At 34.6% G+C, this 14,707-nt stretch overlaps 1 protein-coding gene across 1 annotated transcript in view; it reads right to left on the bottom strand.

Moving 5' to 3' along the window:
* The window catches only part of LOC111159894 (phospholipid-transporting ATPase IB-like), a 197,253-nt gene that overhangs the window by 15,136 nt on the left and 167,410 nt on the right, over positions 1 to 14,707 (bottom strand). The window contains exons 35-37 of the mRNA XM_022522564.1: positions 6,186 to 6,247; positions 3,144 to 3,200; positions 399 to 506 (exon numbers count right to left, since the gene is read on the bottom strand). Of these exons, the coding sequence (XP_022378272.1) occupies positions 399 to 506; positions 3,144 to 3,200; positions 6,186 to 6,247 (227 nt within the window). The remainder of the gene's footprint in view (positions 1 to 398; positions 507 to 3,143; positions 3,201 to 6,185; positions 6,248 to 14,707) is intronic.

Genomic DNA, 14,707 nt, shown 5'->3' with positions numbered 1-14,707 from the left:
TGCATAAACATTTCAAATAATGTTTTCTTAGTTGCCGTGCATCCTTTCCAAGTACTAAATAGCACATAGTACATTACATGAAAAAACATAATTACAATATTAGCAATTTTAGATGATTCTGAAGTGATTATAGCTTTTATCAGTTATGCACAAAAGGTAAACATTTTGGAAACCATAGTTAACTTATATAGTTTGAAGTAATGAGATTTTAGTTAAAATAATATTTAAAACATCAACCAGAATTTAGTTGGATCACCAACTATTTCTAATTGCATTGATTTTCTATTTTCTTTTCAAATTACTTTGAGAGTAGATAACATAAGCTTTTATTATTAACAAACATAGGTTTTCAGGAGGGTTGTAAAGTATACTCACCACTGACAATTAATAAAACTAACCTGTCCTGCCATTTCAGGAGCAATAGGAATGGTGGGCCATACGAAAGAGTAAATTGCAAAAAACACCAGCCATATAATTATGCTTCCCCAAATGGCGATATGACTAAACTGCAGAAAGAAAAATATTACAGAAACACTTCAACTTTTTCCATTTAAAAGAAAAAAAAAAGACTATCAACTGACAAAATCATTTGTCTAGGTCATATGTACTCATAAGAAGAAAACTCTTTTGATTTCTTAATGCTTGAGACTTCCTTTCTTCTAAGAGCCTTCTCAGAATATTTTGCTGTGGATTCAAGAAGCCGTTGTTTAAAGCATCTAAACCAACTATCTTGTCACCTAAGCCAAGTGATATTCAGTGTCTTCAGGGAAACTGTCAACTCTCAATCAGAATTGGTTCATACAATTCATAGGTTATTCAATGAGACTTCTGCTTCTGTCTACTTATTAAAACAAAGATCTCTTCAGAAAAAAAGTTGGAACAGAAAAAGTTTGACCCTATCATATCTATTCTGCATTAATAATTCTGGATCAATGGCAGAAGTTGTGACTCTTAGATTGACTGAAACTGGAAGTCTTCTGCACGTATCAAGGATGTATGTCATTCAGATTGAGGATGTTGGTTGAGGGATCACAGTCTGTACCTGGAGCTGGGAACTGTGACACTTTCTTAATAGTTAATGCTAAGGAGGTAGGTCCTTCTGTTGATCTGATCTGTTTCCGTGTATGATTTGTGTTAGCAGAAGAATCCTAAGGAAAATTAATAGAAACCTGCATTCTAAACCTGGCTGAGCGGGGCATCTCAGAGTTACCATCTGTGTACAAATCAGTGAGTCGAGAGATGATTTATAAAGGACTCAAGTGCTCTCATTCTATTAGGTACTACTCGCTACTTAATCCTACCTGAACAGCAAAAATATGGAGGGAAAAAAACCCATCTGCTACTTCTCAGAGTATTTATTGTTTCTTCTTTGAGTCATTTTCAGAGGTAGTTTTTACGCTCTTTAGAAATAATCTCTTACTCAGAGGATTTCTCTGATTAAATAAAACTGGTCTCCTGAGGACTCTCTCTTATGACTATGCAGGAGATGATGGAGAAGAGAATCAGATCAAGACTGTGAACTTTAAACTTTTCAAACACTTCAGTGTATTTTCATGCAACCATTCCTTTATTGTTGGCATTAACACATGAGTTGCAATACAAGGCATTTTTTGTGGCTTAAAGAGTATTTTCAGGTAGGTTTGCATCGGGACCATCCCCTTGGAGGCAAGAACGAGCCACCATTGCTGGTCTGAGATATATTTTGTTATCTCCCTCTGCCCTGACTCATTTTCTGTACCTAAACAGTGGCTGCCAGCATTCTCATCCCCAGTGAAGAAGCCTGGCCTGTACTAGATCCTCCCCACGGGGCAAAGTAGCCTATGACCGAAAGTGAGAACCAGTCCATTTTCTTTCCTGCCCCAGTCCCCAGGCTCCTTCCTATCTAATATGTGAGCTGGAGGGCAGGAGCCTCGTAGCTCGTAGGCCAGAAAAGTTTTGTTAAGTCTGCTTTGGCCTTGAAATACTACCTTATTCACAAATGATATTCACCATATGTAGATAGTGTAGGTGGTCATGGATCAAAGGAGCACTCTTACTGAAGAGAATTTAGCAATAATTAAAAGGAGGAATAGAAAATCATCGTTTATTTATGTAATCTAAGGTAGTATAATACATACAATTGGTGTGCCTTATGTATTGCTAATAAAATATTTTTGTTCAGAACACTTCAGTCCCAACATTGTGTTGATGTTCCGTTGGGGACAGGAGCAGTGAGAACTCTATGTTGATTGCATTGGAGAAGAAATACATGATATACTACATAATCGAAGCTCTCCAGAGGTGATAGGCTAATAAAAATTCATTTTCTCTCATAAACTTTTGATTACAACTTGGAAAGCAATTTGTTTATGGGTGTATATGTGTACATGTACATATAGATTCACTTTAGTTATTGACCAGTTCATAAAAACATTCTCCTTATCAGAAGTTCTACTTTTAAGAATATCTTAGGGAAATTATTACTCATGTCTGTTAAGGACACATACATCTGTGTTCATAACAGTACTGATTATATATTATTTACAGTAACAGAAGTTAGAACAATTATTCTAAAAATAATGTAAATAAGCATCCAGGTGATAAAATATTATATAGTCATTAAATAAGATAAAAATATTAAAGATATAGAAAAATGTTGAAGATCTAGTATTAAGTGAAAAAAAGCAAATTACAAAATATTAGTTACCTTAGAATTCTATTTTTATGAAAACAAAACCAAACCAAGCACACATAAAACAAAGACTGAAAGAATAGAACAAAAGTCAAAGTGTCCATGTCATTGATACTGAAAGGTATGGGCAATTTGTATTTCTTTCTTTTTCTGTATTTGCTAAATTTTCTGTTATAATTCTGTTCCTTGATAATAATAATGAATTAAGGATCTCATGTAATGCTAATGTAAGAATCTCTAATGTCATGATAAATTGAATCTATTTCTAAGATGTAAGGCAGGGAAATGAATATTTTAAGACATTAGATTGCTAATATGCCACCATCCAGTTTAAATCATCACTTGAATATGCAAAACAGAGGGTAGGTAAAATAGGAAGACAAGAAATGCTTATCACTTTTCCAAACCTTAGAAGTAAATCAACATGCAAACAACTACACTGGATTGAGGAAGTACCCTCAAGAATACTCACTTTATTCCAAGATTGTGTCTCCAAACCAGCTTTCAGGCAGACAGTAACAACTACGTACTGTGCAAGGAGATGAGAAGCGGAAACAGATTGGAAAAATGTATTAAAATTTCCATTAGAATTCATGTCACCTCCCTCTTCCCCAATTCCCCTCACCGAATCCCTGTTCTCCATGTCCATTGAATTCTGGTTTCATAGGTTTTGCTAGGTTTTAATTGAGGAGAGAATGTAGTACTTTTTAATTAATGTTTCATATGTAGAAGCCCTTTAACATATGACAAAAATCATGCTTATATTATATATATATTTACATTCTTTATAAATAGCATGGAAGATTTCTTTCTGATTAGAAACCCAAGTGCTATTGATAAAAGGCACAGCTGAACAGGGTAGATTGAAATCATTATAAAGAGCATTTTGGCTATTCTTGGCCTTTTGCATTTCATATATATATATTTTAGAAATAGCCCATCAGGCATCTGGGGCTTTTGATTGGAACTATAATGAATCTATAAATCAACTTGAAGAGAGCTGATTTCCTCATAGTCTTGAGTATTCCAATTAATGAGCATGATATATTTCTCCATTTAGATGTTCTTAATGTCTCCAATAAAGTCTTATAATTTTCTTCAGTGGTCTTGGACATCATTTGTTAAATTTGTTTGTGTTTTTCCTTTGTTGGATACTATGGTAAAATAGTATATAATTTTTCTTAATTTTCTAAATATTTACTGCTGGTATGTTGAAATATAATTGGTTTTTAAAGCATTGGCCAATAGCCAGCAAACTGCCAACCTCTTTTATTGGTTGTAATATTTTATTTGTAGAATTTTTTGCTTTTTCTGTATATACACATATATCATCTCTGATTGAAAATCAATTTTTCCCCTTTTCAAGGCTTGTGCTCCTTTTTTCATCTTCTTACTGTGTTGATTAGTAACTCCTCCACAATGTTGGAAAGAGGTGGTAATACTGAGCAACTGTCTTATTTTTCATCTTATTCTTAGTCTCAAAAAAAAAAAAAAGCTCTCGGTGTTTCATTAAGTCTGATTTTGTCACAATGTGGGTTCCCGTGCAACAACAGATATGTGATATACACTGGGTGTTTAAGATCCTGCTTTTGAAGCAGACTTTATGTTCATTCCCTAGCTCTAGATTCAGCATTCTAGCTAGCCTCCATCACCTCATCTAAACTATTCCAAAACCTTAAAGTTGCCAAGGCCCTGGCCTCTACCTACTGCTCCAAGTTCATCTTTGCCATTATCCTGAACCTCCCTTTCCCAACACACGGTTCACACTGTGCTCTAGTTCCATTGGCCTTCTTTAATTCCCTGAAAACATTAGGGTGGCCTCTATCTCCCTGCAGGTTTACTGTATCCCTCCAGGCACTATCTTTGGGCCTAGTACTTCCTCCGACCCACTGGCATGGAAACAGTGTATCAGCAAAGCTGAGTTAATGATCTCACTATGCTGATCCTGCCAACTCTACCATTTCTCCTTTGGCATCTCATTTTGAGGTATTTCGCATTGGTGTAGTCCCCTTTCCTTCTTTAATTGCTGTGCTAAATTTATTTTGCTATAATTTGTTAGTGGTGGTTTTATTATCTATATTCCCCCCGCCTTTGGAGAGAGAGATTCCATGAGATCAATTTACTCTCGCATCTTAACAAGGACTGCATATCCATTTGTATATATGCATACATATCTGTATGTGAGGAGGTCTGAAAAGAAGGAAACTTGCTGTATGCATATGTCCAAATAAGTAAGAAACTACTATCTAACCACACTTGATGTTTGGGCCTATATAATATCGAGTTAAAACTACACCCAGTAACAGGAAATAATAAAGACAACCAGCTAAAGTGAAAAGAGGCAATATGCCAATACGTTGCTTCTTACGTAAAAGCAAACATGGGGAAAAATGGTTTTTAGTTTTCTTGTTCCAAAATACGTTGTTAAACAAAAAGGAATAACATGCAGAGGAATATGTTTCTACTTCCATGCCAAAGGGATAACATAAATTAAATATACATCTATAATTTTTTAGAATTATGAGCAAGAAACTAGTGGCAGACACAAAACTCAGAAGCCATAAAGTAAAATATCAATAAATGTAACCACATAAAACTAATAGGAAGAATATATGCATGACAAAAATGTCATGAAAGGTGAAAATGTAAAACTGGGAATATATTTTTGTAACAAATATGAGAAAAAAATTAATATCCTTAACATATAAATATCTATGAATAATTAGTAATAAAAAGACCAGCAAACTAATAGGACTGCTAAAGTAATTCAACAAGCCTTCACAAAAGAAGAAATGAAAGTGTTTTCTCACTTCATGCAAATATGTTTTTCTTCAAGGCAAAAACTATGATAGAATACAATTTTACCACTCGATCAGAAAGTGTGATAAGACTACCTACCACCCATAGGGGTTTGGGGAAACTGATATTCTCGTAACTAGATGTTATAAGAATAACCTCTTTGGGAGATAATTTAGTAATGATTTTCAAAGTTTACAATACCCTCTGATCCAGCAATTACACCCCTGGAAACTTATCCTACAGATATACTGACTTGTGGGCATAAAGGATAACCTTTGCAGGATTGTTGGTAATGGCAAAGGACTCCAATCTTAATGTCCACTACTAGGAGACTGGCTAAATAAATAGTGGTGAGTTAGTCACATAAGCAGCCCTGAAAGAATGAAGTAGATATTTATGGGCTGGCTTGAAGCCATCAATGAGGCATATTGTATAGTGAAAAAACAAGATATGGAACGTACCTCCCTACCTGTACAAAAAAAGGGAGGACATAGACATTTGTTAAATGTATTTCATATTTCTAGAAGTTATACATATACGTGTGTATATATACTCCCACACATATACACACATGCATATGCAACCATTGTAATAGTTCCTTCTTGGAAAAGATATTGGAGCATGAGGGAGACTTAAAATCTATGACATCCTTATAATACCTGAATTTTCCAATTAAAAACTAGAAAAAGCAATTGAATCATATGGGTGATCTTACCGTATAAATAAAATTTCCAAGAAACAAGTAGTCTGTAGTGTAACCCCCTTGTAAGACCATATCTGAAAAATAAAAAAGTCATTTTTTTACCTTTATTGAGTCTGAAACAATAGATTGGAATTTGTTTTTGCTAAAGAAACCCATACTGGCCACCAAAAATGTTTCTCAATTATTGGTCATATTTCTAAAGTGACAATAATACTTGCTTTGCCTGTCACGATTATGACATTTTTCCATTTCTTACTCTCTCCACAGATATATTAAGCAAAAAATGAGTAAATAAATTGCAAAGAGTACATGAATATGATTATGAGCCCTAGTTTCACATACATATAAACCGTCTGGCAAATTGAAAGTCTGAACAATCTCATGAGTGCTGTTAGGAAACAAGGCGATGATTTTAAGCATTTTAAAAACACACTTTTCACTCTTTTTCTTTTCCAGGATTACTAAAATAACCTAACAGATAATTTAAATTTACAGTGGAATCTCATATTCTCTTATTGCTAAGTCTGCTATAACTTATGAATTTCATTCTGTATAAAGGCTTAAAACTATCTCAAGATTAGGATGATTTTTTCACTTATTTTCACTTTTTAAAAATTCCCAAATATATACTTGTGCTTCTGGTCCTGGTTGATATGGAAATTTGAGGTTGTAAATTCTGGATCCTAATACCAATTCAGAAGCTCACTTACTCCATTTTCTCTTGATTTAGAACCCACTAAAAAACACAAGTCTCGGGGCGCCTGGGTGGCTCAGAGGGTTAAGCCTCTGCCTTTGGTTCAGGTCATGATCTCAGGATCCTGGGATCGAGCCCCACATCGGGCTCTCTGCTCAGCTGGGAGCGTGCTTCCTTCTCTCTCTGCCTGCCTCTCTGCCTACTTGTGATCTCTCTTTCTGTCAAATAAAGAAATAAAATCTTAAAAAACAAAAACAAACACAAGTCTCATACCCTTTCTTAAAATTATCTGTAGTGGAATATTAAGGCATCTCATTGAGAGAAACTTATAGGTAAATATGTGGACCAGGTTAAACCAGCTAGGGAAGTAACAATCATGAGTCTGGATTGTGTAGAGACCTAACTTGGTGAGTTCTAATGGGAATGGGGTGATAGTATGGATGAGAATAATCTTGTAATTGACTAGAAACAGGGAGAAAACTGCATAGAAAGGCTGTACTGAGTCACGTTGTCCAGACACATATTCACAAAGGGAAGAGAGAAATTATAAGCTTTGTTGGATAAAGGGAAACTTCTGGTTTGCACATGGTGATGTGAAACAAATCCTTTTCCTTCCAGATATTATACTAAATCAATGATGCAAAAAGAGAAAACCTCCACAGAATCTATGTCAGGGAAACTATGAGACAAAACTCCACAGTCTCAGAAAGCTAATGAGGGCTTCCAAGCAGCGAAGGTGAGCAGAAACTATGCTGGGTGATGATAAAAGCACTGGCACAAAGTAAGTATCAGGCTGGCCAAGGGCAGCAAACCTCAGAAATATCAGCAAAACTGCTCTCCTTAAAAGAACCTTCTTCCAGTAGCTGGGAAAGAAAAATCTAAATTCTTGAGGAAATGATATAAAAGAAGCAGGCACAACATCCATTAAAAGAGACTACAGGAAAAAATTCTATGTGATGTGTGGTTACTATAAATTTGTCTAATATATGTGTTGGAAATGGGTTTGAAACCAGGGCTCCTGGGTGGCTCAGTCAGTTTAGCATCCCACTCTTGATTTCAGCTCAGGTTATGATCTCAGAGTCATGAGATGGAGCCCCAGGCTGGGCTTTGTGCTCAGCACAGAGTCTGCTTGAGATTCTCTTTCTCCCTCTGCCCCTCCCCCCATTCACACTATAAATTAATTAGTTAATTAATTAAAATAAAACCTTTAAACCAAAGAAAAAGAAAATTGTTTGAAAGCAAATTACTAGAAGAGCACCAAAATTTATTAGATGAAGTATACTCACCAAGGAATTAAAAAAAAAAAAAACAATTACAACCAGCCAAAAAAGAAATGATTGGTGAAGCCAGAGCAAAAAGACTTTTTTTAAGCATTTGATATATTTAGCTATAGAATTAAAGCAAAAATGAAAAACAATACAGTGCTAGAATGATCAATCTAATTATAATTGTTCAATGCCCAAACAATGTGGGAATGATGTAATTTATGTAATATCCAGGGGTACAAGTTAATTAGATGGGAAGTCAAGTAAGTTTGCAGATTTTCTCATCTATAATTGGGAGTCAATAAAGAATATTCAAAGCTAACAATCAAGGAATTACAAGTTTATGTAAAGGTATGCCATGTTCAAGATTATGGGTTGCTAGAAGAAAGGGAAGGGAGATGGAAAGATGGGAAACATAATTTTTTTATTTTTTTTAATAAACATATAATGTATTATTAGCCCCAGGGGTACAGGTCTGTGAATCGCCAGGTTTACACACTTCACAGCACTCACCATAGCACATACCCTCCCCAATGTCCATAATCCCCCCCAACCCCCCTCCCCCCATTAACCCTCAGTTTGTTTTGTGAGATTAAGAGTCACTTATGGTTTGTCTCCCTCCCAATCCCATCTTGTTTCATTTACTCTTCTCCTACCCCCTTAACCCCCCATGTTGCATCTCCTCTCCCTCATATCAGAGAGATCATATGATAGTTGTCTTTCTCCGATTGACTTATTTCACTAAGCATGATAGATACAAACATAGTGATCCGAAGGGGGACGTGTACCCGAATTTTTATAGCAGCAATGTCTACAATAGCCTAACTGTGGAAAGAACCTAGATGTCCATCAACAGATGAATGGATAAAGAAGATGTGGTATATATACACAATGGAATACTATGCAGCCATCAAAAGAAATGAAATCTTGCCATTTGCGACAACGTGGCTGGAACTAGAGGGTATCATGCTTAGGGAAACATAATTTTATCATACTTGGAAACCAATGAATTTCTTCAAAGAAACAGAGCACTGTCTATATAAACTTATAATAAAAATAAGCTTAAGAAAAAAATTCAAACCTTCCTGAATATGAGAAGTCAACACAGAAAAAACCCACAAAGAAATCCAAGCACATAAAGATTAGAAAAATATATTAAAATAGGAAGTGCAAAGTCAAATGAGATTTCAAACAAAACCCGTTTTTAAAAAAATGACTCTCTAATTGTGTCTCAAAAACAAAACCCAATTCTATGCAGTATAAAAACAACAGGCCTTAAAAAAAAAAGTAATTCATAAAGTTTGAAAAGTAAATTACAGGCAATGAAAATACAAATTAAAAGCACAAAAATGATAGTAATATTAAGAAGATACTGAGGCTGAAAAGAACTAAACAAGACAAAGAAGAGAAATTTGTAATGCCAAATGGTACAGTTGCAATGCATATGAAACAACTAGAAATATTGGTGCAACAAATAACAAACATTTCTAAACTATAAATTATGAGAAATCAAATATGTTAGTAGAAGTAGTAGACTTTAACTTACCTTTCTCAGTACATGACAGACTAGTGACAAAAGAAAAAAAATTAGCAAGACCAGGACTTTTCCCTCCACCTGTTAAGAAGAAACAGTCATTTCCCTCTTGCTATAATCAATTAGAAAATTGAACAAAACATACAAAATAAATTTTTCAGACACTGGCCAAAAACAGCACAAGACTGTGATCCCTGGGAGAAGGGGAAAGAATTAGGTGAGACCTACCAATGCCCTGACTTCATAGTTGGAGGCAATTTCTGGTCGTGGCAGAGAGGAAGAACCCAAAGGTGGGTCAACATTTTGAGTGAGTTGATGAGACAGACACTGGACTTTAGAGAGGCCAAGATGGCTGGAATTTGCAGAAGTGAACACTGGAAATGAGGGAACAATGCTAAGAATGAGTTCCAGAAAGTCACATGGGATCCTCATAAGTCTTTGGCTGAATGCCAGTCTGCATACATATACTGAGAAATTTCATAAGGTCACCAAAAAGCAATTTGGAATACCAAATTACCACAGAACTGTAAGTTGAAAATTGCCAGATCTAATACAAAGCTGAGATTTACTCAAATTTCCATGGGCCAAAATAGAGAGACATCATTTAATATATGAAGCATTCAGTAGATATCCAAGAAGAGCTAATGTTTGTATAGGAACTAAATTACTTCTATAGTAAAAGATACTCTAGACTCAAAGAAGTAAAACAGATCTTAGAAGGCTCAAACTATTCATAGGAAATGTAACTACCTGCCAAAACAAAGTCCAAATATTTAAATGTACACAACAGAAAACATCCAGCAGCATAAAATTCATAATGTCCAGTATCCATTATAAAAGTATGATATATGAAGAAACAATATAAGCATAATCAGGGGAATATTGGTAATAGAACCAACACAGAAATAACAGAAATGTTGGAATTAGCAGAAAAATCTATAAGATAGCTATTTTAAGTATCACAGTTACACTCAGGCATTTGAAAAAATGAGAGAAAGGAAAGATGTAAAGAAGAACTAATTAGAATTTCTAGAGATGTAAGAGTATTAACACATAGAAGGAAAATGTCATTGATTTGATATTAACTGCAAGAGACTGCTAAATAAAAGATCAGTGAACTTAAAGACATGGCAAAAGAAACTAAAAATGAACCAAAAGAGAAAACAAAGATGGTATAAATGAACAGAGAGGTGAGAAAATATCAAGAGTTCCAACAGATGTGTAGTTGGAGTCCCAGAAGAAAAGGAAAAAGACCTCTATGAAAAAGCTAACATCATAATTAATGGTAAAAAGAATTATTTCCTCCTAGGAGGAAAAAAGCAAAAATGTCCACACTCATTACTTTTATTTAACATTGTTCTGGAGGTCATAGACTCTGCATCAGTGTAAGAAAAAATAAATGAAAGGAAAGGAACTAAACCTATTTTTATTCATAGACAACATTGTTATATATATAGAAAATCCTAATAAAGCAAAAAATAGCTACTAGAACAAATAGTGAATTTAGCAAGGACATGGGATGCAAGTTATTGTAAGAAATAAAACATTTCTATATAGTAATAATGAAAAATTAGAAAATAAGATCTAAAAATCATTTATAGTAGCATTCAAAACTTGAACACTGGTGGATAAGTTTAACAAAAGATGTGCCAAGACCGTACATTAAAAACTCTGAAACATTTCTGAGAGAAATGAAAGACAACTTAAATCATTGGAAATATATACTATGTTTATGAACTGGAAGACTCAGTAATGTTAAAATATCAATTTTCCAATTTTCCTGAAGTTAATCTATAGATTAAATGCAATTGCAATATAAATCCCAGTATTTTTAGTTAGAATTTGAAAAGCTGATTTTTAATAATTCATATTGAAATTCAAAGGACCTAGAATAGCCAATTTTTTTCAGAGAAGTTTTACTACCTGGTTCAGGATTTAAATACGAAGTATAGTTGTCAAGACAATATGGTCCAAGAATAGACATGCAGACAAATGAAATAGACATGTAGATCAGTGAAACAGTTTTCAGATATAGATCCATACAAACAGTCTCAAAGATGTCAACATAATTTCATGGGAAAAGCATAATCTTTTCAATAAAAGGTACTATAACAATTGGATATCAATATGCAAAAAGTAAATCTCAACTCTTACATCAAACCATAAACAAAAATTAAAACAGATCAGAAAACTAAACATAAAACCTAAAAAGAGAAAACTTCTAAGAGAAAACAGCATTAAGTCTTTGTAACCTTGGGGTAGGGCAAAGATTTCTTAGGACAAAAAGAAAAGCATAGACCATGAAAATGTTTCGATAAATTGTACTTAAAATTTAATACTTCTGATTTTAATAATATTAAGAAAATTAGTCAAGGAATAGATTGAGGGAAAAACTTACAATGTACACATGAAAAAGGACTCTTATCTAGAAAGTATTCTTGCAACTCCCTAAGACAATAATTCAATTAAAAAAAGGGCAAAGGACTTTGGAAAAAACTCCCAAGCAAACAATCACATGAGAGAGGGTCTACATCATTAGTCATCAGAAAAATGCAAAATAAAATCATGAAGAACTAGTGTATAAATATTTTAGTGATGTTGTAAATAATTGGTGATACATGATAAAATGGGGTCCATTTAGTCACATTGAATTTCTAATTTAAGATTATCTGATAAGAAACCATCATACAAGTAAAATTACAGTCCCTGGTTTATATATATCCAAGCTGCAAATGGCCTTCCCATACAATGGGCTTCTATGGCAAAAGAACATTTCAAGACCTCTTTGTGAGGATCTCATGCCCAGGTCTTGATCCCTGCCCCCATCACCACTCCTACTTTCCTGCCCGAAGAGCCTATACTACTACAGATGCTGGACATTCCCAGCTGCAACTCGCACAACACCCCCTCAATCTCAGAGAACTCAAAGTGGGTAAAAAATTGTGATATTGAGCAGTCAGTGACACCACTGTAAATAAATTAAGAAGGAAAAATATATCCCAAGTTCTAAATAATTTAATAACCTTTTAGAATAAAATTTTCATTAGCTGTAAATCACTAGAAATAGAATTAATACTATAGAATACAAAGCATAGTAAAACATTAAAAACAATGAGAACATTTTTGAAATATGGAAAATCATCATTCCTTGCCTGTTTGCACTTGTACTAGGGCAGCAATTACCAAACTTGTCTATACTTTGGAATATTCTGGTGAGCTTCGTGAGCTACTGATGCCTGTGGCCTAACCAGAGAGATTGTGATTCAGTTGGTTTGGGGATGGTCTGGGCTTTGGAACTTAAAAAAAAAAAAAAATTCTTCCACCAATTCTTTTTTTTGTTGTTTTGTTTTGTTTTGTTTTCCTAGTCAGTGGGATTTTTTTCTTTTTTTTTTTTTTAATTTCTTTTCAGCGTAACAGTATTCATTGTTTTTGCACCAAACCCAGTGCTCCATGCAATACGTGCCCTCCTTAATACCCACCACCTGGCTCCCCAACCTCCCACCCCCTGCCCCTTCAAAACCTTCAGGTTGTTTTTCAAAGTCCATAGTCTCTCATGGTTCACCTCCCCTTCCAATTTCCCTCAACTCCCTTCTCCTGCCAATTCTAACATACAGACAAGTTTGGGTCTTCCACCAATTCTAACATACAGACAAGTTTGGGAAATGCTGTAGTTAGTAGAAAATGGTAGGGATGATGATCCTCTCTCTCTCTACTTATTTTTAATGTCTTGCATTAACAGATTTCATATTATACAAGTTAAAACATAAAGAACACTATGTAGGTAACATAAACCTGGTCAGTTACATTTAGTATGACACATTTTGGCTGAATTTACAAAGTAGGAACCTGGAAACACTGGTTGTCACTACACCTGATTTCATAATGGTGAGTGAGAGTTTGTGATGATGTAGTTTGCTTGCTTGTTATGTAGACAATACCTTTAAATTCGAACATGTGTTAAACCTATTAGTGCCCAAATCTCCACCAGGTGTGAGCAGTTAAATAATTCAGTCCCATTAGCTTTTAAGGAAATTGGCAAAGATTATTTTATTTAAGTTAGTCCTCTGTCCTACCCAGAAAGCACAAATAACAGTAATTGCTTATTCCTTATAGAGAATGTGAGGGTGTTGTCTGTGTGTGTGTGTGTGTGTGTGTGTGTGTGTGTGTGTGTGCACGTGCATGCTGGGGGATGTGTTAAATGTCATGAGATTGAAAATTTTCATGAATCTCAGAGAAAAATGCTAAAAATGAAAGTTTAGAAAATTAGTTTAATACTTGACATTAACAATATAATTTCTATGAAATACTAATTTAGTACAACCATGGTATTTCTGGTTCTGGATTTGCATCATTATTACTACAGTGGTTCAGATCCCATTCTATACTTTGAGGATGATCTATGATCCCCCAAATACAATCTATTTACTATGTAGTGAGCATTCTTTTCTCCAGACTACTTGCTATATTATGAAATTAAGTCTTCATTAACTTTTTTAAACCATATTTATTGATATAATTTACAGATCATTCATCCACACACTTAAAATGTACAGTTCAATGGCTTTTACTATATTAACAGAGTCTTGCAACTATCAGCATAATCAATTTTCGAACACTTTCATTCCTCCCAAAAGAACCCCCAGATCCCTCATCTGTCACTGCCCATCCCTCCATCCCCCTAGCCTTAGGTGAACACTATTCTACTTTCTATATCTATATGTTTGCCTGTTCTGGACATTTCCTATACATAGACTCACACAATATGTGGTCCTTGTGACTGGCTTCTTTCATCTAGTATAATGTTTTCAAGATTCATCACTGTTGTAGCATGAATAATACTTCATTCCTTTTTTTTTAATTTTTTTTTATTTTCAGCGTAACAGTATTCATTGTTTTTGCACCACACCCAGTGCTCCATGCAATTCGTGCCCTCTCCAATACCCACCACCTGGTTCCTCCAACCTCCCACCCCCCGCCCCTTCAAAACCCTCAGATTGTTTTTCAGAGTCCTTAGTCTCTCATGGTTCACCTCCCCTTCCAA

Source organism: Enhydra lutris, unplaced genomic scaffold (genome assembly GCF_002288905.1).
Source record: "Enhydra lutris kenyoni isolate GAN:26980312 unplaced genomic scaffold, ASM228890v2 scaffoldscaffold71, whole genome shotgun sequence".
Lineage (NCBI taxonomy): Eukaryota > Metazoa > Chordata > Mammalia > Carnivora > Mustelidae > Enhydra > Enhydra lutris.
Note: the sequence above shows the minus strand (reverse complement) of the source record. Positions and strands in the feature narration are given on the sequence as shown.